The 27,725-nt window shown below is 37.5% G+C and overlaps 1 protein-coding gene and 1 non-coding gene across 3 annotated transcripts in view; both read left to right on the top strand.

Annotated features, from left to right (window-relative positions):
- SNX31 (sorting nexin 31) overlaps positions 1–23,835 on the top strand; it is a 90,792-nt gene extending 66,957 nt beyond the window's left edge. For both annotated transcript variants that reach the window (XM_077163233.1, XM_077163234.1), the window contains 6 exons: positions 633–725; positions 5,784–5,987; positions 8,652–8,765; positions 14,896–14,973; positions 19,260–19,316; positions 22,593–23,835. In XM_077163233.1, the coding sequence (XP_077019348.1) occupies positions 633–725; positions 5,784–5,987; positions 8,652–8,765; positions 14,896–14,973; positions 19,260–19,316; positions 22,593–22,694 (648 nt within the window). In that variant the 3' untranslated portion in view covers positions 22,695–23,835. The remainder of the gene's footprint in view (positions 1–632; positions 726–5,783; positions 5,988–8,651; positions 8,766–14,895; positions 14,974–19,259; positions 19,317–22,592) is intronic.
- LOC143689180 (U6 spliceosomal RNA) lies at positions 21,865–21,967 on the top strand. The gene has a single exon (XR_013178642.1). It is a non-coding gene; the product is annotated as a U6 spliceosomal RNA (small nuclear RNA).
- Positions 23,836–27,725: the final 3,890 nt, after the last annotated feature.

Below are 27,725 nucleotides of genomic sequence, written 5' to 3'. Positions count from 1 at the left end.
AAGGTAAAAAATAATTATTTGACTATTAATGTCATTAACTATGTATTTCTCATTTGGAATTTCTTTTTTTTGAATTGCCTGTACATATTCTTTGTCTGTATTTCTATGGGAAATGTTTATATTTTTCCCATTACTTTTTGTAAATATTAACTCTTTGCCACATATAATGCAGTCATTTTCCCTTGTTTCTCATTTGCCTCTTAATTTTGTTCTTCATGGGTTTTATGTACAGAAGTTTTATATTTTCATGTAATTACATATGACTATTCCTTTATTACCTCAAGATCAGATAAAAATATTCAGCTTTATTTTCCTTTAGTTTTTTTTTTTTTACTTTTTAAAACTTTTTATTTTACGTTTAAGTCTTTAAGCTAACTGGAATTTACTTGGTTAGGTGTTTTGGTGAAAGTACTAATTTTATTTTCTTTACCAAGTGTTGTCATGACTCAGTGCCAAAATCATTGAATGATCTCTTCCTACCTTACTAATTAAAAAGTAATCTTTGTAACATGCTAAATCCTTATATTTAACCATTTGAGTCTGTTTTTATAGCCCTTCACACATGAGTATGTTTCTATCAGATTAATTCATTTCTGTTAAGGTTGCTAATTTTATAAGCTTATTGTTTTAAGGCAATACAGGACATTGAAAAAGAATGGGCCAAACCTACACCAGCACAGAGGGAGAAACTAGAGGCTCTCCAGAAAGAAGACAATCAAGCAAAGGTGAATCAAATATTGTACTATGAGAAATCTCTTGGAAGGGAGTTAAAGAAACAGTGGAATTGAACCATTTCAGTATTTTCATTTATAAACCTATGAAGCACTGTTAGGAGAGCTTTTAACAAAAATTAGAATAGCTTTATTGATTTTTCTGATTATAAAATGAATAAAGCCTTATTGTTTTAAGATTTCTAAAAGAAATATATAGGCAATATATTGTGAGGCTTTTGCCAAGTTCTTTAATGTAGATACTCATTGTTATTTTTAACGACTGCTGAGTATTCCATCATATGGCTATGTTATCATTTAGCTTAGCAATTTCCTATTATTGGACATTCAGGTGTTTCCAGCTTTTTACTGCGATAAACCACATAGGCAATAGGCACCATGAGGCCCAGGACTGTGTCTAATTTATAACGCCCGGTGTATTCCCAGCACCTGGTATCATTCTTAGCTGACGGTCCTGGATACGGCAGCCAACATCCTCTGTCTTCGAGCACATGTTCTATTATGCCTTCGAATATATTTTCAGATGTCCATTTTTAAAGCTTCTGTAAAGGATCCCCGGTTCCCTAGCCAGCGATATGAGTGCCTGACAAATAAGACGTATTTGAATGAAAGAAATGCCCTCTGCCTTTGTGTTGTCTTTTTCTATTGTTTAGATTTTATCAGTATTCACAATCAAAGCATTTGTTTTGAACAAAATGCAGTCAAATTTCAAGGACTCATTTATACTTTGGTTGATACACAAGAAGTAATTTTTTAAGGGCTCAGACATTTTAAAATTTGATTTGATGGGCCAAAAATAAAGGAAAAAGGACATACTGCCACAGTGTAGGTTTTTTCCCTTGGTATGTCACTTTAGCTTTGTTACAAAAATTTTTCAGTTCAGTTACTCAGCATACATATAAAAATTTTGCAAATTTTAACAACCGTGGCTTCTATTTTTTTTTTTTTTTTTCGTGGCTTCTATTTTGATGGGTAGAATATTGCTGCTATTTTTAACCTTTTTTTATTGTGAAATATACCATATATAGAAGAGTGATAAATTTCAAAGTATGGTTTAACAGGTAGTTATGAGAGTAAATGTCAAAGTATGATATGGGTTACAGTTCCATAATTTCAGGTATTTCCTTCTAGCTGTTTTAATATACTAGAGATTAACAAGAAATATCAATACAGTGATTCAGTAGTCACAATCATTTGTTAAATCCCATCTTTTCTACTACAATTCCTTCCTCTCATTTGACCTTCTCCTAATCTTCAGGGATATTTGGGCAATGACCATTCTAACTTCTTCATGTTGTAAAGGGGTATCTATATTATGGGGTGGGGGGTTGATGTTCTTGGAGAGACTGGTGCCTCTGGGCATAAGAACATTCTAGAATTTTAAGGTTTCTGAAAAATAAACTTAGTGAGTGAAACTTTTATAGAGCCTCAGATAGAGCCCTGGGTATTCTTTAGGGTTTTCAGGAATACTGTTGTTGGAGCTTCGTATCCCATGGTAATTTGCATTTGCAATCGTTTTTTAAAACATTTTTGTAGTGATTAAGAATTCTACCTCCATTTTAACCGATACTGAAGCTGCATAGATAGCTTCACAGATAGCTGAAGCTTGCATAAGAGTAACTTTCTCAACTCTATTTGAAATCTCTTAGCTGCTGATACCTTATTTTGTTGCATTTCTTTCCCCCCTTTTGGTCAGGAAGGCATTTTTGATCCCACGGTGCCAAGGCCAGGCTTTCCCCATGGAGTCATTTCCCATGTTGCCATGGAGACTTTTGACATGGCAACATGGAAAGGTAAACATGGGAAGGTGGGAGGGTAAAGAGTTTACATGCAGAGTTGGATTTAGAGAGAGGCCAGATCTGAGTAACGAAAGAAGTTCTCTAGAACTGACTCTTAGGCAAAATTATAGATAGGCTTAGCTTCCCCATTACAGAACTAAGTTTCGTAAGAATAAACCTCAAGATCAAGGGTTTGGCCTGTTAATTTGGCAGTCCCTAATGTTTGAGACAGTATCAGGGATTTCCCAGGTGGGAAAGTTGGATAGTTCTCTATTATTTCGCCAGGCCTTCAAGGGACTTTGTCAGCAATTTTTAAGTTATCTCCCAACATACTCTGGAATATATTAATATTATATGGATATATGAATATTAAGCTATACAGAATTGCAAGACTTCTTTCCCAGTTCTAGGCTCCATATATTTAGGTTGCTTAACTGAACTGGCTGGGCAGGTTAAGTTGTGTGCTACAGAAAATTTAGGTTTTGCACAAAATAAACCTCTCTTCCTTTGGTCTCATATAGTAGGTGAAGTTCTAAAATGCAGATAGTATTATCCTTTACATGTATTCTCATTTACCTTTTCCCAAACAGATTGACTTCATTCATATCTCTAATTGAAGTCTGATCTCTTTTTTGGCTTCTTTAACATTTGATGTGTGTGTGGCAATGCTGACTGTTGGAGCTGCAGAACTCCAGCTCTGGGTCTTAGGTGTCACATAGGTACCCAGAGTTCCAGGAAAATGCCTGGTTATACACACAGAACACAGCTCTCAGAATTTAGAAATAAGAACTTAAGCTCAGGAATCAATGTGATTGCTACAAGAGCTTACAATCTAGGCTCTGATTTTCTTATAAGTATTTTCTAAAAGAGACCATACAGTATTCTTTTGTTTCTGGCTTATTTTGTTCAATATAATGTCCTCAAGTTGCATTCACTATTGCTGCTATTTTGGACACAATTATAAATCATGTACATCACAACCAATTTCTAAGTATATTTTTGCCCTACAGACTTCTTAATTTAGTAAGAATGCTATTTTTCCATGCTATTATGTTTTACCAAAATTTGTATTATTGCCGCAAAAACAAATTTTTTTCTATGATGAATTTTTTACCTGAAATTCACCATAGTACTCATAACAGCTATTGTGGTTAAACTAATTATTATTAAAATAGTTATTTTTAAAATATTAAACTATTAAAAATTTGAGTAGGTAAATTAGATGAAAAAACATGAACCATTATTAAAATTAACTGATTTTCTCCTGAATCATCTATTTATGCTCTGATAAAACTGGCATTATTTAAATGTTTGTGAAGTTCTACTAATGGAACCAACACTTTAACAGCATTAAATCTTTGTACTTATGTAGGAAAACTTGAAATAGAAAATGAGTGAAATTAATTTAAAGGAACAGTCATTTGCTCTAAATTAGAGATAGGCTAACTATGGCCCATGGAGCAAGTCTGGCTTGCCACCTATTTTTGTAAATGAAGTTTTATTGGCACACAGCACGCTCATTGGTTTAGGTATTGTCTAAGTGGCTTCTCTGTTGCAGTCGCAGAGTTGAGTAGGTGCAATAGAGACTGTGTAGCTCCTAAAGCCAAAAATATTCTGACTCTTTGCAACCCTTAATATAAATGAAAAAAAAAAGTAAACATATCTTCTACAGGTATACATGTTAAATTGTCTTTTTTGGTACAGTGCTTTTAAAAGAACTAATTTTTCATGTGGATGTTTCTTCTAGATTTGTGACTTCAATTTTTCATTTATCCCAATACCCCCAGCTGAATGGCAAATTCCAGCAGACATTTTGAGCATGTTACTTGTTCATCATCAGCTTTCTTGATAAATGGGCCTTCATTTTAAATTTTAAAAGATTTTCATCTTTTAGCTCATTGCAGCCAAGAGTTTACTGCAGCAATTTTAGTGTTACCAACCAATATAATAATTATAGCTTTATATGCATTAATAGTAAGTAATGAACTATTATAAGCAAGAGCATTAGACTACTTTCTATGTGCTCTGTGGTAGGATTACTCAGACTCACCCACTATTCCCCCCACATCCGCCCCCCCCCCCCAAAAAAAAACCTTATACCATGTACTCCCGACCTACACTTTTGGATGTTTTCCACTGACTCACCAACAGGAGGCCCAACAACTTACTGCATCTCCGAAGCGAAGCATAGGTCTCAGCACAGTGAGCTGGTATGACATGTCCCTGGAAGGGCAGCAGCCTCAGACACTTCTCCCATCCAGTGTGAGACCAGAAAGAGTCAGATGCATGTTTCATTTCATAAGATAACACTTTATGTAGTCCTTGAAAGGAAGCTTTACTTTTTTTTTTTTTTTTTTTCCAAAAAAGTCTCAGAAAAGAGCCAAGTTATTGCTGGGTGGTCTTCTTTCAGATTAAACCATGCTTTAAAGTGAGAATGCTGGTGGTCCCTGCACACACATCTCACATACCATTAGGTGGGACCTTGCTAATAGCTGGAAGCCAAATGACAGCTTCTTTAAATGCAATAATTAATAATATTTTTTAAATAAATGGAAAGCCCTAGACAGAAATTAACTGGTCAGGATGCTGTGGACACAGAGTAAACTGCAACTGTCCTGTGTTCTTAGATCACTTCAGGAGCAGAAGGAAAAGCTGAACTTTAAAAATGACACAAAAGTGTTCTAGACATTTTGGGGCTGTCTGGAGCTCTCCTTAGAAAACTGCTACTTCTGTGCTCATTTTGTTGCCATTTCCAAAATCTCTTCCTCTGACAATTAATACCACCATCCTATAAAGCAGCCTGTAAAAATTAACTAATTTCCTCCCTCATAGGTCCCAGCTTAGTTTTTTTAAAGGGGGCATTTTAAATCTATGTTTTTTGTTTATTTTGTTATGTTATGATCGGCTGAGGCAGAACCATATCTACTCATTCATTTTATTCACTCCATGTTTTCTTCATCCTTCATTCATTATCAAACATTTTCATTCCTACTGTGTACCAAGCACTGTCAAAGGAGCAGGAAAATAAAGGTGAACAGGTCAGAAATGATCCCTGCCATGGCAGGACACACAATGAACTTCCCAGGGTTTATTGCTATAAACCCTGAGATAACAAGGGGCATTATCTTCATGCATATTGTCCAAAAGAGAAAGATGCTCTCACTGGGACTGAATTCCGTGTGTTTTTATGGTATGGCAGTCGCTTCTGGATGAGGTTCTGAGCTGCTTCAGGTAGTCTTTCCCTCCCCGGCCCTCCTTGTTTGTTTGGGTGCAGTTTTTGGCGCTGTCTCAGGAGGTTCGGCACTACGGGTACATGCAGCTGGATCCCTGTACCTGCGACTACCCAGAACCAGGCTGTGAGGCCATCGTTTCTGTCGGCAGCGACCAGATCAGCTGCTGCATAACCCTGCCTGACGGCAAGACCCAGGATGTCGTCTTCCAGATGGGCAGCGTGAAGTGCTGGCAGGTCACTTTCCTTGTGAGTTTCTTGGCATCTTGCCTTCCCGAGGAAGTCTCCGTCCATGATTTATTTCTGGATTCTCAATTCTATTCCATTGATCTATAGTCTATCCACATGCTAGAACCTATGTCTTGACTACTATTGCTTTGTATTAAGTTGTGAAGTCAGGAAGTGTGAGTCCTTCAACTTTTTTTTGTTTGTAGTTTTGGTTTTTTTAAACTATTTTTATTAAGAAATCTTTACACACAATAGGTCCATACATGGTATACCATCAGTGTCTCCCAATATCATCACATAGTTGCCAACTTTATTCTTTTTCAAGATTGTTTTGGGTCTTCTGGGTCCCTGAGTTTCCGTATGAATTTTAGAATCATCTTGTCAATTTCTACAAAGAAGCTACCTGGAATTCTAATAGAGATTGCACTGACTCTGTAGATGACAGAGCATTATCATCTTAACGATACAAAGTTTTCCAATCCATGAAAATGGAATGTCTTTTCATTTATTTAGAGCTATTTTAATTTCTCTCAGCAATGTTTTGTAGTCTTTAGTATATGTTTTACACTTCTTTTTGTTAACTTTATTCCTAAGTATTTTATTCTTTTTCTTGCTCCTGTAAATGGATTTTTAAAAATTTCATTTTGAGTTGTTCATTGCAAATGTATAGAAATATAATTAATTTTTGTATGTTGCTCTTGTATCCTGCAACCTTGTTGAATTTATTAGTCCTAATAAGTTTTTTTAAAGCAGATTCCTTCAGTCTTTCTTTATATAAGATCACGTTATGAATGAATGGAGATGGTTTTAATTTTCCCTCTTCAATTCGAATGCTTTTTTTCCTTTAGCCTAACTGCCCTAGCTAGATCCTCCAGTACAATGTTGAGTAGAAGTGATGAAAGTTGACATTCTTGTCTTGTTTTAATCTTTCAGCATTAAGTGATAATGTTAGCTACAGGGTTTTCATAGGTGCCCTTTATCAAGTTGAAGGGGTTCCCATCTATTCCTGTTTTTTTTTCTTTTTTTTTTTTAGTGTTTCTATTATAAAAGGGTCCTGAATTTATTCAGATGCTTTTTCTGTGTCTGAGATGAGCATGTAGTTTTTTTTTTTAATTTGTTAAGATGGCATATTACATTAATTGACATTTGCAGGTTAAAACTAACTGTATATTCCTGTAGTGAACCCACTTGATTATGTTGATAATTCTTGTTATATATTGCTAGATTTGATTTGCTATAATATTGTTGGGGACTTTTACATCTATATTCATTAGAGAGTTTGGTCTATAGTTTCTTTTTTTGTGATGCCCTTGTCTGGTTTTGGTATCAGGGAGGATCTCTCTGGAGTTCTTTCTCTCTCTGTGAAGGAGCTTCTTTTTCATATCCTGTCCCACAAATTTTAACCGTGACTTTAAACTTTTATCTCTTTTTTCTCTACTAAGCCAGATCCCTGGGCTCTGTTTGGGTTTCCCCTATCTGCATTACATCCTGGAAACACCTCTATGCAATGTTCTGGGATAATTGTTGGACTCACCTCATTTATTTTCCTTATCTCAAGGTTAATAATCCTGTACTATCTGTTGTTCAGTGTCTGAAAATAGTAGTTTCCTGTTCGTTTTGTCACACTGATGCTGTCATGCCAGCATTCCTAAAATATAAATCTAATGGTGCTATTATCTAACTTTGAAATATTTTAATGAATGTTTGTTGCCCCCAGGATGAAGTCCAACTTCTTTAACAGACTTTATAAACCTGTAACAGTTACTGCTCTTGGATGGCAAAGCAATAGAAACCAATACTTCTGGCTTTAGTGAAAGAAGAGATTTATTGAAAATATGGAGTCATTCACGGATTCAGATGGAAAAAGTGAAGCATAGGCTTAGGAAAAGTCAAAAGCCAAAGGGGCTCACGGTTTCTAGGAAATAGGAACTCTTTATCAGGACCTGCTCCTTGGGTCTCTCTGCTCTGCAATCAAATGAGGGGCCCAGAGAGTGTTTGCCCACTTGGTCCAAATCTGGCTCATTGCCACCCTTTGGTGGACAAAGTACCTGACACTACCAAGACTGCCAGGGTGGAAGAGGGATAGTTGCTCTGAAGGGAAGTGAAGACTCCATTACTAAGAGGAAGAAGAAGAACAGATGCTGTTTAGGCAAAAGTCACAGATGTTCCCTACCAAAGTCTCAGGGATCTGGTCCTTCCCTGCCTCTCTAAGCCTCTCTTCTTCCCATATGCTGTGCCTTGGAGCCTGGGCTCCAGCCATACTCTCTCCCTGCAGTATCTCCAGCTTGCTAGGTTCCCTCATTCTTCAGTGTGTGTACTTGTTTCTTCTACCAGGAATCACCTTCCACTCTGCCCGCTACCCCCCAGCCCCCAAAAAAAAGAAAAGAAAAAAATCACCACAACAAACTTGGATAATTTCTGCTTCTGCTCAGATGTCCCTCACTCCAAGAAACCTTCCTCTGCCCTCCCTGTCTGAGTTAGGCACCCATCCTATTTGCTTCCAAAGGCCTATGTTTGCTTCTTTTATTACATTTATTTCAAACTGAAGTGATTTACTTTCATGGCTCCTCAATAGTGATGGCTCCTTGGGATTAGGGACAATGTCATTTATCTTTAATTTTGCTCAGCACATAATAGGTACTTAAGTTTCTATTGAAATTCAAATAAAATGTTTTCCTCTAACAGGGAACTCTGCTGGATATGGATGGGCCCCTTCGAACTCTCAACCAGGACTTAGAGCTCAGATTTCAGTACAGCGAGGACAGTCGATGGCAGTGGTTTGTTATTCACACCAAACAGGTGAGTTCTCAGGGCAGAGCATGAAAAACCCTTGTGCTGAAATGCTGTCTTGCCTGCAAGAGTAGACAAAGCACCTTACCGTAATCCAACTGCAGCAGGGCACAAGACTCTGCTACATACTCCCTTATAGGCCTGAACTACCTTTTATTTAGTTTGATTTTGTTTTGTTTTATTTTACTAGTCATTATAACCTTCAAAGCAGTTAGAAATGAATTTGGTTAACAAATAACAGAAAACTCAACTGACAGCGTCTTAGACAGGAGTTCAGCAAACTCTTTCTTAAAGGGCCAGATTGTAAATATTTTAGCCTACGTGGGCCATATACTCTCTGTTGCAAAAACTCAGCTCTGTTCATTGTAGCACAAAAGCAACTATAGACAATAGGACAATGAATAGGTATGGCTACATTCCATTAAAACTTTATTTACAAAAGTAGATCATCTTTCCAAAGTTGATTATTTCCCCCAAACTTGTGCTTCCTGTGGTCCTGTAGGTATTAAAGTGAGGGGAGTGTATTTTAAATCTTCAGCTTCTGTGTGAGATCAAAGGGAGAGATATTTATTTGGTGCAATATTTATTATTCTTTTGAGGGAAGTCCATTTTGTAATTTAACTTGTGTTCTAGTTTGCTAGCTTCTGGAATGCAGAAGTGGAATGGCTTTTAAAAAGGGGAATTTAGTAAGTTACAAGTTTAAAGTTCCAAGGCCAGGAAAATGTTCCAATTAAAGCAAGTCTATAGAAATGTCCAATCTAAGGCATCCAGGGAAAGATACCTTGATTCATCAAGGTGGATGAAAGTTCAGAGTTTCTCTCTCAAATAGAAAAGCACATGGCAAACACGGCATCTGCTAGCTTCCTCTCCAGGCCTCTTGCTTCCTGAAGCTCCCCAGGAAGCGTTTTCCTTCTTCATCTGCAAAGGCTGCTGGCTGGTGGACTCTGTGGTTCTCTCATCCTGTCATCGTTCTGCAGCTCTCTCCTCCTTCTCTGAAAGGAATGCTCTCCAGGCGGGCCACAGTGGCTCAGCAGGAAGAGTTCATGCCTGCCATGTGGGAGACCCAGCTTCAATTCCCGTGCCTACCTATGTAAAAAAAAAAAAGTGGGGGGGGGGGAATGCTCTCCAAAATGTCTCTTCTTTTATAGAATTCCAGTAAACCAATTAAGAACCACTTAGAATGAGTGGAGACACATCTCTATCTAATCAAGTTTAATACCACAATTGATTGAGTCACATCTCCATGGAGGTAACCTAATCAGGGTTCTGACCTATAGTACTGAAGAGGGATTAGAAGAAACCATGGCTCTTACAAGATTGATTGGATTAAAACATGGCTTTTCTAGGGTACATAAATCCTTTCAAACTGGCACAACTTGTATGGTCAGTTTAGATGAACACCATAACTACATGGAGTCTTGAATAGGGTGTGAAATCTTGTTAGTTTGTCCAGGTTTAGTGTGATGCCTGATATATCCCAGAGTAATTTGGGCAGTGAATAAAGAAGTATTTTCAAGGTCCCCTTGGGGAACTAGGGAGAAAGGAGGAAATGTTCAACTTCCCCATTTGGAGAATTTCAGATATTCCCATAGCAGTGGGGACAAACAAATCAATAGGCCGAGCCCTCAATCTTGGGGTTCACCCTTATGAAACTTATTCCTACAAAGGACAGACTAAGCCTTCTTAAAATTAGGCCTAAGAGTCACCCCAGAGAACCTCATTTGTTGCTCAGATATGGTCTCTCTCTAAGCCAACTCAGCAGGTGAACTCACTGCCCTCCCCTTCTCTACGTGGGACATGACTCCCCAGTGTAAATCTCCCTGGCAACATGGGATAGAAATCCTGGGATGAACAGGGACCTGGCATCAAGGGAATGAGAAAGCCTTCTTGACCAAAAGGAGGAAGAGAGAAATGAGGAAAAATAAAATTTCAGTGGCTTAGAAATTTCAAACAGAGTTGAGAGGTTATCCTGGAATTATTATATAGATATCCCTTTTTAGTTTCTGGTGTATTGGAGTGGCTGGAGGGAAGTACCTGAAACTGTTGAGCTGTGCTCTAGTAGCCTTGATTCTTGAAGGCGATTGTATAAAGATATAACTTTTACCATGTGATTGCGGGATTGTGAAAACCTTGTAGTTCCGTTTTATCCAGCATGTGATAAATGAGTAAAAAAATATGAATAAAGAATAAATAAATAATAGAGGAGACAAAGAGTGAAATAAATTGAGTAGATGGAAATACTAGTGGTCAGTGAGAGGAAGGGGCAAAGGGTATGTATGAGTTTTTTTCTTTTTTATTTCATTTTGTGGAGTGATGCAAATGTTCCAAAGATGATCATGGTGATGAATACACAACTATGTGATGATATTGTGAGCCATTGATTGTACACCACATATGAAATGTAAGTCTGTGAAGATTTATCAATGAAAATATTTTTAAAATAAATAAATAAAATAAAATTTAAGGAGCAAAAATCAATCTTCTTTTAAAGTGAGGGGAGTGAGGAAAATAGAATGCAGGCAGCTCTTTTAGTTGTACAGATGCGCTGTCACTGGGTTGGCCTAAATGGAACTGGCAATAAATTTCAAAAAGGATTTTACTTCTCTTCCTGACCCTTCTCTTTAAAGGGTAAAATATTAATATTTAGAATGGCAAAGAAGAATTATTGTGACAAATCTAAGGTATGTAAGCTTAAAGACAAAAAACACCCTGATGAAAGCATTGGGGAAAAACCTGTACCTGGAAAAAGACAAAACAGATTGTGGGCTGGGTTTAGTACACAGTCTATAGTTTGCTGACCCCTAGCTTAGATAATATAGATTTTTATTATCTCACTTAATAAGAAACTGAAAGTAGATAGATGATTGGCATCCCTATCATTCTCTTGGCCATTTCCCAGCAGATAAATGGCCTTTTATCTGGAAAACAAAAACTTTTCCCCCAAAAGCCTCCCATTATGTCTTATGGGCCAGAACTGGATCATGTGATCACCCCTAGCAGCTAGGGAGTCTGGGAACAAAGTATCAAGCAAAGAGGAACAGAATGCATGATTGGCTTAGGGTAAAAAAAGATTTCTTGCCTGGGGCTGGATACTTTGTAATCCTAACTCAAATCATAGTTCTGTTAGCAAGAAAGAAGGGTACAAAGGTTTTTGGGTAGAAATCAGTGCCTGCCAAAGACATAGATTAAACTGGAATAAAAATCCCAAAAGAGAAACCTAATTTTATATATACAAAATACAACAGAAAAATTGTTCAACCAACTTAAACTATTTGAAATTGGAATCAAAGCTACAAATGTTCTAAAACAGAATCAAAGTATCAAAGTAATCTTTGCATCAACATTATATTCTTCAATTTGAGTTCTAGATGATCATACTAAGTTCCAAGGAATATTCTGGTTTCAAGTAACCAAAGCCCCCTTGCAACTCTTCACTTCTAGTGTAGTTGTGGTCATGAGAGAATAGGTATCAATGTCCTCTGAAAAACTCAAAGAACCTTACCAAAATCCTAGATTAAATAAATGAGACCTCAGGTTCACCTTAAGTATGAGTCATCCTTTGGGAAACCATAGGATGTTTTGCTATCGCAAGATTTGCAGTTATTTGGAGAGATGTAGAGAGATTTGGGCAGTGAAACCACTCCCCTGGAATGCTAAATGCAGCAGTTAAATTTTATTATAGTCTTTTAATCTAGTCAGTACCTAATGAGCTTAAGCCACTGTAGAGAGATGCAATAAACATTAAAGGTTTCCTAGAAAAGTATTATTTTGTTCAGAGTTGGGTTTATTGATATGTACCCAAAGGCTACCTCTGTAAAAGACAGAAATTTGGCTTATGTGTTTTACAAATACAAATGAGGACTTAGGCCCAAGTCTCTTCTAGGTCCTTTAAAGGAAAGCTCAATCCCTTTACATTTAATCATATTTACATGGTTTGTAGCAGTGTCTTAGTGTACAATGTATAACAATATATAGGATTCACCATTCCTGGAATACTATTAAACATCCTTCCTAGGTGCATCAGCTCAGGGTTTTGATGCTTAACTATTTCATACCCATCTTTTGTATAGGTTACATGTGTGCACAGATCAGTAGGGCTCATTTGTAGCAAAACTGGGGATTGTCAAAATTTGTCTTTGCATGTAAGCCTTGATAACTCTGGTACTCTTTTCCTTATTGATGGCAGCCCTTTTCCTCTCTCCTCCCTCCTTTCTCTTCCTTTAAATAAAATGAGTTCCTATCATCTCTACAGCCCTATAAGACTTCTGATGTTACCTGTGTATAGCCCATGCTCCCTCTAATTCTGCTTTCTCTGCTCCACCCCCAGAGTGCCTTCCACTTTGGCTACCACCCCCTCCTGGGTTTTCTCTCTCCTCTCCGGCCTCTTCTCTCCACCTGTCTCCCAACACAGTGAGCTTCCTTGAACACACAGCCTATAATGGGGCAGAAAAAGAAAATGGCAATCCAAGAATCAAGAGCCGGACAAGGGAGAGAAACGGTTGGTGACAAAGGGGTAAATACGAAAATCATAAGGTACCTTAAATTTAGCATGTATGGGTGAAGATCCTGGAACAAGGAAGGCCCCGCTTTTATGTAGCAAATGTGTAAAATTGTGTGCATGTTGGCAGTAATGATGATAATTAAACCAGAGGTGATATTGGGGAAGCTATCAGTCTTGAAACAAGTAATTAAAGATTCTGGAAAAATAAAGGAAAAAAAAAAACAAATTTTTTTAAGTGCAGTAAAACAATAAGGTGCTAAGTCTTTCAGAAAGACAGGTTACTATTTATGGCTCATAATAGGCCTCAATAATCATATAAATAATGAAATATATGATTACTGTTTGATTATAATAATAAGCATTTGAATTGTTTTGTTGCTGATATTATCTTTTGCTTATAAAATAAGGAAAATGGCATAGGAGGGCTTAGTTTGTTTGTTTGTTTATGTCATCTACTCTAAGGTTGTAAGAGTAACTGACCTGAAAAAACACATTTTAAGCCAGTGTGAGAAGTGGCTAATTGACTAATCAGAGTAAGAAAGACCCAGATGACTTTTTATAATTCATATGAGAGTAGATATCAACAGGGCCAATGTTGAAGGTGCTGAAAAGGTAGATTTAACTTATTTCTCTTTGTTTCCTAGTTTCTGTAATTTTTTTGGCATTTGTCATATTTATATATATATTTTTTTTATTAGAGAAGTTGTAGGTTTGCAGAAAAATATGCAGAAAGTACAGAGTTCCCATATACGCCTCTCCCTCACACACAGTTTTCCTTGTGGGACATGGCATGGGTTCTAGCTTGCTTAGCATCTCATGGGTCATGGCAACGTCAACTGGGCTCTGTATCTCCATTGTCTGTGTCTAGGCATCTGCTCTCTCTGTTGGTACTCCAAGCATCTTTGAACACTCTTCAAAATGTTTCCCCTTTTAAAGGACTCCAGTAAACTTATCATGACTTACCTTAAATGGCTGGAGTCACTGCTCCATCTCATCAAAAGGTCACACCCACAATTGAGTGGATTATATCTCCATGGAAACAATCTAATCAAATACAATATTGAATATATCGCCCTACAATATTGAATCAGGATTAAAAGAACAAGGCTTTTCTGGGATAGCTAACAATTTCAAACCAGCACAGTACCTTTGTTACAATTGATGAAGCAATATTATAATTATATAATCAAATAATAGTCCATAGTTCGCATCGAGATTTACTGTTTGTGTTGTATAACTGTATGGCTTTTTAAAAAATTTTTATTCTGGTAAGTTATATGCAACCTAAAATTTTCACCATTAACCATATTAAAATATATAATTCAGTGGTGTTAATTACATTCACAATTCATCACCACCATCCATTACCAAAACTTTCCTATCAACAAAGGGATAGTTTTAAGAAGGAAAGAGATTAGTAATGAGATCATAGCCATTTTTTATCTCTCTTTTAAAAAACTTCTGTAACTGAGAAAATTTATGGTTGTTTAACAATGACATCTTATGCAAATTTCTGGAAAGTAAAGAGGAAATCTAAATTCTCGAAAGTGTAGTATTGCAGACAGAGCTCAAAATCTGTGGGAAGGAAGAGAATGAAGATCTCTTCAGCTGAGAGTTGTTTATTTCTGGGTTTCTTAGGCTTTTTTGCTGAGTAACTGCTTGAAAAAGATGATCACCGAAAAGATGGTAAAGAAAGCTGCAGAGAATCCAGAAATGGTAAGCCTTCTTATCTGTATCCGGTTTTTCTAGTAAGTTCCCACGGTGAGCTGACACTCAGAGACCACATTACACTGATGAATTCCCAGGGCCAGCAAGTGAAGTCCTTGAGAGGGGAATCCAAACCACACAGACGTGGGCTCCCTTTCTGGGGATTGGTCAGGTGCCCCTGTGCCAGAACCACAGGCAGAAGAGAGCCTGTCTTTAGAGTTCAAGCCATTTTTCCAAAGAGAAGTCATCTTTGCATTGCAGAGAACTCTTTAACCCTCTACACTGCTCCATAATGTTTTAATTTGTATTTAGTCCTTCGTAAGAGGATGGATGACATCTTTACTTTCACACTGGTCGTTGCTTGGCTTTGTAGCTTTTTACTAAGAAAATAGTTGCATTCTGTACGTATTTATCTAATCTCTAGAACTGGAAATACTTTTCCAGGGAAAATAAAATTCACTATCTCTTGGTGTTTGAACAATTCAAAATGTACTTGAGAGGAGCAAATCAAAGCAATAAAGGAATCAAGGAGGCTCTTTAAAAAAGAGAAATGAGAGCCAACCTCTTATGTAGGATGACCTCCCATAGGCTCTGATCATTGTATATTAAAAAGAAGAAGAAAGCAAGTAACTGAAGTAATCCCATTAAAAAGAGAAGTGCTCTCATATGTGAATGAATAAAATGTAAGCTACTTGATGCAGGAAATACTTGTACAATGAATAGTAAAGAGTTTGCTCAATAGACTAGAGTATGGTGATCTATTTAAAGTTTGAAAGAAAAACAATCACACTAACTGCATTCCTCAGATTTGCATATGATCGAAATCTATGGTTTATCACTGGCTGACAGCAAAATCAGCATATCAGTTGATGCTTGTATGGCTTTATTTAAATACTCAACACATTTTATTTCTACAACCTATTTCTTTACTTATTTTGGTTCTTGGAAAGAAAAGTTAAGATGTTTCCTCTTAGAAAATTGGGTTTTTGAGTCTTGTTGCTGTTAGTCCATACTTCAATCTGGAATTTCACCTACAAATCCCTGGGTAGAATGAGACTCTGGAAGGTGAGGGGAATAGATAAAATCAGATGTTTGAACTCATGCTGAGTTCTGGACCTCCACGCAGAGTGCACTTGACCAGAACAAGTCATTTTGTGGACCTTGAAATAAACAAATAAATGCATGATTGTGGCAGTCAGTGGTTTTCTAGGTAAACATATCAAGTCTGAACTAACAAATATCACTGACAGAAGGCTTTGTATAAACTAGGGTCAGAAGTCTCTATTTTGCAAAGCCGGTTCTGATTCCAAGATTTTGATATAAGTGAAGAATCTGGGCTGAGAAATTGAGGAAATGGTAACCAAATTAACCACATAATAAACTGGATGGTCCCTAGAAGCAGATTAAATAGTACTGTTTTTATCGTAATAAGGAGGAAGGAAGGAAAGTTTATTGCTAACTTAATTAGCTGAGATTAGCTTTAGGCAATGTTTTCAAAGGTAACACCTGAACCGTTTATGAAGAGATTATTCAAATTTGAAGTCAAATGAATTCACTAAAGAAAAATGTAAACCCCCAACACACACAAAAAAGTCATGTTAAATTCTTAAAGGCAATATTAGCCACAGACCCAAAGAAAAAAAGTGCAGCTTTCTTCCTAAAATTATGGTTCTACAGAAAAGCCTAAAAAAATTTTGTTAATATTTGCAACTTTTAACCACAGCAAAATCATAGTTTTATTTGAAAGTAAAATGTGATAGGATTAGGTTTGACTGCATATAGAAGAAAACAGAAGACAAAAGACATATCTTAACCAAAATAGAAATTAGTTTCTCTCTCATCTAAAAGAAGCCCCAAAGTAGGCAGTCTAGGGCTGGGATGGTGCCTCCCTGATGTGACCAGGGACCTTTCTGCTCTGTTCTCTTCAGTGTGTGGTTTTCACCTCATGTCCAAGACGGCTGCTGGAGATCCAGTCATTACATCCACATTGTAGGTGACAGAATGTAGAAGGGCTCACCTCTGTTCTTTCTTTTTTTTTCTCTCTCTCTCTCCAGAAATTGGCATTCCCCATTTTCCTATCACCTCTTTTCTTTTAAGGAGGATTCTCTGGAGTCTCACATAGGACTTCTGCTCGTAACTCATTGGTTGAAGTTAGTCATAGCACATAGCCACATTTAGCTGCAAGGGAGTCTGGTAAATATACTCTTTTAGTATGGTGTATGGTCTTTCAGAATAAAATTTGGTATTGTTAATAAGGAGAGAGGGCAGAACAGATAATGGAATAGGCCATCAGTAGTCTCTGCCATGTAAAGAATTCCAAAGGACACCAAGAAAACAAAGCAGGCTTATTTTACACATATATGTTTCCATATATCATCATCATCATCATTTTGTATATTCAGCTATACTCTGAACACCTGAGATGCACATCAAGAATATGGTACTGAATAATTTTCCAAACTGAAAAATAATTTATATTTTTATATAATCATACCTAGTATGTTTCATTAGTAAATGTCCCACTTTATATTCTGTAAATAATAAGCAGTAATAAATAATTTAAATAAATAATTCCTTCATTCTGTTATTTACAAATGTTTATGTCTATCGATCCCTGGCTAGGAAACGGCATATCCAATGTCGAAGTACTTGTTTGCTGGAGGAAACAGGCATTCAGTAAAGAGACATTTACAGTTTTGGAGTGATAAGTACTACCCTGTGTTTGTGGCAGTCATGTACTGCATAGTTAAGAGTAGTTCATTTTCTTCCCAATAAGAAAAATCTAAAGACTTTTTCCCCCAAACCCGGGCTAGGTCACACTTACTAGATGTGCTTGCTGCTTTCTGTTTGCCTGTCCAGATCTGCTCTCCACTCTTCTCCACCCTGTTCTGTGTTCCAGGAGACCGACATTTGTGTACTGCAACCTCACTCTCTGACCCCTGATTGGAGGGTATGAGAAAAATGGGATTGGAGTAATTATATTTCCATCTCTGGCCCTGCTGGGACTCTGTGGTGGTCATGTCCGTCTAATGTGGCCTACAGCTCCTTCAGGCCACCCGTCCCTGCAGCTACAGCTACTCTTTCTGCTTCCCTCCCCTTTCAGGCCCAGAGATGGTAAGAGGCCTGTCCCCATCCCCTTATGCTCTACCCCAGCCCACTACCACCACAGTCATCAAACCACCCCTCCACCCCTCCATTAAATAGCTAATAGTTTGTTTTTTTTAAACATTTATTATGGCAGCATATACAGCATAAAATTTTCCATTTTAACCATGTTAGTGTATGATTTAGTGGCATTAACTACATTCACAATGTTTTGCAACCATCGTCATCATCCATTACAAAAACATTTTAATCACTCCAAATAGAATCTCTGTACCATTAATCAGTATCTCCTCATTCCCTCCTCTGCCCTCCCCCTATAGCTTCTAAGCTATTTTCTGTTTCTATAAATTTGCTTATTTTAGATATTTGATATAAGAGGTATCATACAGCATTTGTTCTTTTGTGTCTTGCTTATTTCACTCACCGTATTTTCAAGCATGTTTCATTTCATTCTTGGTGTGGCATGTATCAAACTTCATTCTTCTTACTGGGTGAATGATATTCCATAGTGTGTATGTATGTGTGTGTGTGTAACGCATGTTGAGCTGTTGATGGACACTTGATTGTGAATAATGCTGCTGTGAACGCTGGTGTATAAGTATCTTTTTAAGTCCCTGTTTTCAGTTCTTTTGAATGTATTGCCTGACGTGGAATTACCAGATCATATGGTAATTCTGTGCTTAAAATAATTCCTTTTTAAAACGCTCCTTAATTAACCCATATTACTGCACTCTCCGTTTCCCGCTGGGAGTCTGTTTCACTAGATTTCACTACCTTACATACATGAGGCAAACTCATGGGTCTTGAACTTCGGTTTGATTCTTCATTTGATTCATGGTGCCTTTTAATTCAGCATGTGGATAGGAGCTCTGTAGAGAATTTCAGGATTTGCAAATACATTTAATTTCATGTAGGGTCCTTTTAAAAGTGATGTTAAATCACAAAATCCATAAGCAACAAATGATATTAAGCAGTAAGCTTCACTTAACTTGTAGGGACTTGATTTCTGTAACATTAAGATGCTTGCAATTTAAGGGGGATCATGCCAGCACGTGCAGGTGTGCCAGCTGCCTGGCAGCCTTCAGGACTATTAACAGGATTTCATGGAAAGGAAAATATGCTATTTGTTGGATTATTTGTGTGCTTGCTTCTCTGGGCTGTGCCAACTGACGTTTTACTAATCTATTTAGCAGATTGAAGTTCCGGAACGAGGTAAAAGTAAAAGAAACCGCATTCAACAAAATCAGGTCTGTGAGTAAAATTATGTAATTGAATCATAATTTTGATGAATCTGCCTTTCTTCCCCTAAGTAACCAGAGCCATTCTACTTCCAGTAATATGCCAAAATTCTGTTTCTTGGAAGTGCCTCCATGTAGGTTGGGCCAATTGGAGGACTGTCACATAAGTATATATTTTTATTGTAGCACCTAGAAGGGCTAGGAGAAATGCTTTCTTGAACTTTTACATAGAAAAATATCCAAGAAGAATGTACATTCTTTGGTGGTTTGCTTCTATACCTCATGCCTTTTTTTTTTTAATCTTTTTTCTAATTTCTGTATTTTAGTTTCACAGATACTCTGTTTTGTACTCTATAAAAAACTTCTAAGTTTATAAACTCTTTTTTGAACATTTAGGTTTGCCGTGCAGAAAACAATAATAATATATATCAAATAGAAAATATTGAGCACTTTAAGCACTTTTTATGAATTAACTAATTTTTCCTTACCATAACTCTAAATCAGTGGAGGGAAGTAGACACGGAGAGATTAAATGATTTGCTACTGGTAAAAAGTAGCCGACAGTTTGACTCTTCAGCTGTGCCCTTAACTACCTTTACTAACTCTTTCTATGTTCAAATCCTGGCATAGATGAACAAAATAAAAATAACTTTCTAAGTAGCATTTGAATAGATTTTATTACAGATCCAGCTCCTGTCACAGGGTCTGATGTTTATACAAAGATACATAGTATTTCTTGAGTGAATAAGCTCAGGGAAAAAAACAGTAAATGCAAAGCTTTCTCTCTTACATGATAACAGCTGCTAGTTAAATCAGAGACAGGAACTCTACCACTTACTGGCTGTGTGTCTTCAGATAGATCAAAAACCAAAATGTGCCTAAGGGACTCCTGGGAGTGCTTATTAAAATGTAGATTCCTGGCCTCACATGCTGTTTTAGTTTGCTGATGCTGCCAGCATGTAATAAACTAGAAATATTGGCTTTTATAAAGAGGATTTATTAAGTTACAAGTTTAGAGTTCTGAGGCCATAAAAATGTCCAAAGTAAGGCATCCAGAGAAGGACACTTTGACTCAAGAAAGGTCAGTGCCTTAGTCACATGTGAAGGCATGTGGCTGGCATCTTCTGGTCCTTCTGATTCTGTTGCTTCCAGCTTCTCATTCCAGTGGCTTCCTCTTTGAGCATCTGTGGTCTTCACTTAGCTTTTTCGGGGCAAAAACGCTGGGTTCTGACATGCTTAGCATCTCATGGGAAGGCACATGGTAACATCTACTGGACTCTGCATCTCCAGTGGTTTGTGTCTCGGCATCTGCTCTCTCTGTTGGCACTCCAGGCATTTCCAGGTGTCTGTGTCTGTGTCAGCTCTGGGTCCTGCCTAGCTTCTGTTGGTTCTCTCAGCTCCTGGCGCTTCTGCGTTTCCAGGCATCTGTGTCTGCGTCTGCATCTGATGTTTCTCTAAAATGTTTCCCCTTTTAAAGGACTACAGTAGACCCATCAAGACCCCTTTGAGTGGGTGGAGTCACATCTCCATCTAATCAAATGTCACGCCCACAATTGGGTGTGTCACATCTCCAGGGAAGCGATCTCATCAAAGGTTCCACCCTAAACAATAGGTCTGGCCCCACCAGAATGGATCAGGATTGAAAGAAAATGGCTTTTCTGGGGTACATAACAGTTTCAAACTAGCACATGCCCAAAGATTGATCTGGGTGGGGTTACTGAAAATCAGCATTTATGATGAGCATCCCAGGCAAAACACTCACCAAGCTTCAGTCTCTTCATCTGTAAAATGTAGATTCATGTAAATTCACCCAAATTCCAGCCACATACTGACAGTGTACAGCTATAGTTCTCAACCTTGGCTGTACATTGGAATGATCCAGGGACTCTAAAAATGATGGTGACTGGGCCCTACCCTCAGAGAGTCTGACTGAATTGGTCTGAGGGGCCTGGGCAAGGGAATTTTTAAGTTTCCCAGATGGTTCTAACAGACACCCAGGATTGGAAATACTCTAAAATTGTGCTTCTCAAAGTGTGGTCCCTGGACCAACAGCATCAGCACCTCCTGGGAACTTATTAGAAATACAAATTATCTGCTCCACCCCAAACCTATTGGATCAGAAATTCTAGGGGTGAAACCCAGCAATTCATGTTTAGCAGGCATTCTAGGTGAGTCTGATGCATGTTCAAGTTGGAGAGCCACTATCCTAGGATTCTAGACAACACAGAACACAGCTGTGATCAGCATTGATGCTAATTTAGCGACCCTCTCAGATGAGGAGCAATTCTAAACAGACAAACCTGCATTATGCTTTGAACAGGGCCCGCATTTCAGAAGGAGTTCGGGTGTTCAATTATATTGAATTCTGTTGAATTTACTTAGTAATCTGTATGTAGAGCTTAGGCTGAGTCAGGCACTGTTATGTCATGTGCCGCTCACTTAATTCTCTTAACCCAAGTACTATTATCATCTTTGGTGTACAGCTGAGGGAACTGAAACAGAAAGTTTAAGCAACTTGCCCAAGGTTGCACAGCTAGTAAAAGGTAGACCCTCATGCTTGCTTTGGCAGCACATATACTAGAATTAGAATGATACAAAGAAGATTAGCATGGTCCCTGCATAAGGATGACTCGTAAATTTGTGAAGCATTCTGTATTTTTTAAAGTGCGATTAAAAACAGAATAAATAAAAAAACGGTAGAACCTGGATCTGAACCTAGGTGATATAGCTCCAGAGTGGGTTGCTTTAACAAGCCATCCCTTATTAAAAAAAAAAAAAAACTAAGCCGGTCTACCTTTTGAGATGCCTCATGTCTTTCTCCACTAGAAGTGAAACCCACTCTCTCTGCCCTGTCTTTAAGCTATACATAAATACTAAAGGCATACGATTCACTCACTGAAGGTTTGTGGCATCCATAACCTCTTAAAATGCTTTAAGAAGTTAAAACTGAATGTCATCTAACACAGGAGAAAGGGACAAGATTAGGCAGAGTTCAGAGGCTACCGGGATGTCATTCCAGTGCCCCAAAGGCACTCTGGGCATAGCTACCTCATCATACCAGCAGGGGGCGCTCTCCGCAGCCCCATCAGATGTATACCAACCCCCCACACCCACCCAAATAAAGCTTTTACCTGACAAAACCATTTAAAATAGCCCTTGCTTGAACAAATGTAAACTTTCTCTTGTTTTTTAATTTTGTTTTAACCTCTCTAGATTTTTTTGTTATTCTTGTAGAAACTGTTTCCTCTCATATACACACCTGATCTCTCTGTGTTTACTTTACAGGAGAAGGACTGTCCTAGTTTTTTACCAAGGCGAAGCAAGATTTCCATTAAGGTAGCTGAAGACGACTGTGTTTTTGGTACTATAAAGGAAGAAGATCTTTAAAGAGAAAGTCTAACTTTTTAAAATGCCTTCAAGGCTACTCAGGACAATGAGCAGAATCTGGTGTTGAAGGTGGACTTTCTACCATCTTTAGAAGAAATTTTATCCCCTGCCATTTTTGGGCATTAAGATGGACCATATTTATCAAGATTAGTATAACACTGATTAAAATTGTAGGTAAATCTCAAGATTAGAAAGAAATAGGGACCAAAGTTATACAGTTGATTTTTTTAACGATGCATAAATGACAAGTGGCAAGTGCATATTGACTATATGAAGCTCATTCTATTTTTTTTCCCTAAAATAAACATTAGCCTAGTTTCTGGGAGTCTTTTTTACATTCTAATATTACACAAATGAAAGACGCATTATAAAACATTATAAATGTAGTGAGTCTGAAATGTAATTATCTCGGATGTACTTTAAGCACAGAGTTAAGGACACTATTGGGACGTAATCGCTGCTAAGAGATTTTTTCTTTTGCTTGGAGTTTTAAATACTGCAATTGTTAATAATTTGTTGTGAAGGAATTTGGAGGAATTATAGTAGAATACATTAGAACGTTTGTCCTAGATCGTTTCATAAGCCTGTTCAGTTCTGAAAACATGACTCATCAACTGAGGAAAATATGGGTCTTCCTAAGAAATGGTATCATTGAAAAAGAAATCTGAACTTCACTGCTCGATCTACCCACAGAACCAGAGGAAGAAAGTGATGAAATACTGATTTGTTCCCTTAAGTAATTCCAAGGCTACCAATATGGATGTGCTAAAAGTATCAACTCTTCAGTTCAGTGCTTCTCCACTGTTTTAGTTATATTCTGTCCTTGAAATACTGAATTCACTTCAGCAATCATCATGGTACATTGAATGGCCATTTTAATTTTGTTTTGCTTTTGGAAAGCAACAGGATCTTGTATTTTTTATCAGAGACCATAAAAGTTTCTTGTCCTTAAAAATAAGTATAATTTCTCACTAGATTTTTCCTTGATAAGTTTCAGTAATCTCATGGTAATTACTGTAATTATGTATAGAATTAAGACCACAATAAGTGAAATGTAACTAGATAAAGTGCAATGCCATATTCTAGATGATCTTTTTAACTGGGTCGTGTAACAAATTATAAAATAAATATGAAATATATCCAAGAGAGTATAGAATTTACTGATGAAAATTTTGTGTTTGATTTTTTTGAAAGGTAGACTCTCTTAAAGCCCTTTGGTATCTATAAACCAGTATCTCTAGCTATAAGTTCTGATGTCTAATATTGCATATTTATATTTTAGGCTATGAGATATTTTTACAGAGGGGAACCACAGACATCCCACTCATACATGTGGGTGCATGCATGGATTAGGATACATTTTCAGATTGAAACAGAAACCTACCTACTATTTTGCCAACTTAAAAATAGTCAAGGTCTTTTTCTTTTTTTTTCCTAATACCATACTCCTTCACAGTGCAAGGGACTATCAAAGACACTAGGAATGTAAAGGGGATTTGTATTTGGGATGAGAAGATTTATAAATTGGGTTGAACCATATGAAATTGTTTTTGTGGGTCAAAAGTGGTTGAATATTGTCAATTTCATATGTTTTGATCTAATACATATGAGTAAGTAAGTAGGCATCAAATATCTAGTGTGGCTCTATGTGTCAGAGGAAGTTGGAGGCAATCAGAACAGCCCTGAGGGGCAGGGGGGTTTTGAAGAAGGAGTGGAGCCAGGGACGTGGGTAGGCTGGTAGAGGCTGGGCATCCTGGAAAATGGGAAGGATAGGCACTGGTGGGGGAATGAATAAGATGTTGGGGAAATGATGAACAAAACAACTCTGTGCTAGCAAAGTGTTAGGGAACTGGAGTAGGAGGAAATCTGAGTACTTCATTTATTATAACAGTTCATTCTCATTGCTGTAGTATTTCATTGATTACATAGTTGAGAGCTGTGACATTCTTGTACATTAGATACATATGCGCATGCATTTCTGTTGGCTAACCTAGGAGAGAATTGTTGACATGCAAGACGGAGCAGTATAGATGCTGATCAATACAGCATCCCTGTAATATAAACAGGAAAGTTTATCTTTATTTGAGGATGCCAAAAAACAGAAGCATGATGACTTACCTAGGTTACCACCATTGTATAATGGATTTCTTCCAAGACATTAAGATCATCAGTCATGTCAGAATATGAGAAGAAAAAGTCAAGTGATGAAGTGCATCCCTCAGAATAAAGAGTAAAGAAGTTGGGAAAACAAAATTCAGAACGTACTTTGTAAAATTGGAGAAGAAGGCTGTTAGATTAGCCCCTGTGGGATTGCTGGGCCTATCTTTGTTCAGAAGGAGTTGGTGGGTTTGAGTAATTTCTGGATCAAAGCACTTTATCATTGGGATATAGGGTCTGAACTCCAACCGCCAGAGTGGCCTTCACTGCCCCAGGCCAGGGGGGGAAGATGGTGAGTGAGAGCGCCCATCTTTCCTGGAGGTGATGACCTCATTTTCCCAGTGGTGCAGCCTTGTTGGACCCCATAACAGCACAGCCGCTCCAGCCCTGGAGAGGACACCAGCTGACACCTGAACTTCATGAAGGTAGGCCAACGTTGATAGCCTTACAGTAACTTTTAAGGTGTGTGGCGTGACTCTGGCAATCATCCGCATACACTTTAGTCTCTAGACTCACTTCTTATTCACCAGCAAAATTGTCCCCAATCAGCCAAATTTTCTTCTACTTCTACATCCACATTCACCAACATCCTTTCTCTCCACTTCTAGATATGGAGTGTGTTTCCACTGCTATCCATACACCTCAATACTTGCCTAAGCAGTTACTTTAACCAAACAGACTTGAGTTTGAAAATTTAATATAAGAAGAGAGGGCAGAGGTGATTAAATTGAGGTTAGGCCCTCGCAGGCGGAGTCTCCCTGGGCTCCTGTGCAGGAAGCATGTGCTGGCTTTATTTGAAGAGGTGACTTGCTAACTAAAGCTTGTCTCTGCCTCCGTCAATATGTGGTAAACTCAAGGCTTCCACATGTCCCTATGTGGACAGCAGAGAAGCAAATTTTATATTAAATATTCAAATTAAAAATCACCCTAAGTTCACTCTCAAAGTCAATTCAAAGAGAACTGAGTGATCTTAATTTGTGGGAAACCAAAAAGGTTCCAAGCCTCGGTGGGAAAACAGAGGCCAAGGTGGTACTAAAACCCCAACACAAGAAATTGACAAAAGAAAACGTACAGATGGGGGCAACTCTACTTCCCTAGACACTTTTCAGTTTTCCCTCCTGCAGCGAGCATACAACAGCAGTCTACCGAGCAGGGTGAAGGCCTGGCTTCACTCGGGATTGTGGTAGATGGAGAATGAAGTACTTGTCTCATGCTCAATGACAATCTAATTCCTGTTGTCAGTGATCAAAGGAAAAAAGTCAGGTACTTTTTTTTTTTTATTATAAAAGTATTTTAGTTTTATTTAGTAAGTCAAATATAGATAATGCAAGAAATTTTTCTTGATGCTGCCTTGCCATACCTATCTGCACTCTCCCACCATTTCTTTTCAAGGGTAATTGCTGTTATCATTTTGGTGTGAATCTTTCCAGACCTTTGTCTATGCATTTACATACATGTAGGCATATATAAAGACAGGTTTGTTTAGATTGTGTGTGTTTAACATAAATGGTAAGATGCTGTAAATATTGTCCTGAACTTTTTTTACCCCTTTGTTTTGTAAATCTTTCTCTATTAGTACACATAAATTCAACTCATTCTTTTAACTTTCTCGTGGTATTTCACAGTGAGAATGACTTACAGACGAGCTATTTATGAGCATTCAATTCCTTTTCTTTTTTATCCTTTATAAGCAAAGCTATAATGAACATCAATGTATTGAAGTAAATGCACAATTTCAATTTTGATTTTGTCAGTTAGTTCGCCAAAAAAGGCTATGTCACTTTATAATCATAACAAAAGTACATGAGATAACCATTTCCCTGTAGCCGTACCAATCTTTTTTTGTTTTTACCAATCATAAAGGGCAAAAAAATTCTCAGGGAGATTGTATTTTCACATGCTCATTGTCCATCTGTATTTCCTTATGTGCAAATTGTCTTTGGCCTTTTCTTTTGAATTTTTGAAATTGATTTGTGGCCATTCTTTACATATTCTAGATAATAATTTTCAATCTGTTACATGTGTTGCAAACCTTGTCTCCCAGTTAGTTGTATTAATTTTGTTTACGGTATTTTGTCTAATAGACGTCTTAAATTTGGGTTTAGTAGATTGATCAATATTTTTCTTTTGGATCTTATGTTTTACATCTTGTTTATAAAGGCTTTCCTTATTCCCAAGTTGTGATATATTGCTCTGCATTTTTAGCATGACGATATGTATTGCTAGATTGTTTCATTAATGTCTCCACCACTGGAGGGAGAGCCACATGGCTCTAAGAAAGAGGGAGCCATGTCTGTTTTGTTCTCAACTGTATTCCTAAAGCATGCAGTTAGGTATATTTTACTGGTGCTTGCCACACAAAAATAAGACATGCTAAGTAATTTTAGAAAAAGTATGGCTAACCAGCAATACTTATAAGATGGCTTTTAAGCCTTATAATTATAATATACATTATATACCCCCCACTTTTGGGGGGTATAATTATCTTTTGCTTACTAGTTGCTTTATAATATTTATTTGTTGTATTTTTAGTCATTTGTCTAACAATTTTCCACATACAACAAATTAGACAGAACTATAGAAAAGTATATGGTGACACTTACCGGCTTGGGTCTTCCGCCTAGCTCTAGCCCTCAACCTTTTCTGTAGGGCTAAGTCGTAACTAGCCACGGGGGCTTTCCTTGTGTGATATCCTGGAAGGAGTTAAACATTCAGTCAGTTTAAAGGCACTGACCCTGGTGATTTTGCACTGCTCCTTCATCAAATGTGGTTTCTTTCCTGGAAATGTGGGAACGGAGTTGGCTGTGCTTTCTAATGACTTTTCCATCTCCCCACATGACCATGTATTAATCAGTTTTGTGGCGCAGCAGTTGT

The sequence above is a fragment of the Tamandua tetradactyla genome, chromosome 6, assembly GCF_023851605.1.
Source record: "Tamandua tetradactyla isolate mTamTet1 chromosome 6, mTamTet1.pri, whole genome shotgun sequence".
In the NCBI taxonomy this organism is placed as follows: domain Eukaryota; kingdom Metazoa; phylum Chordata; class Mammalia; order Pilosa; family Myrmecophagidae; genus Tamandua; species Tamandua tetradactyla.
The sequence above is the reverse complement of the archived record's forward strand: the minus strand, read 5'-3'. Positions and strand labels throughout refer to the sequence as shown.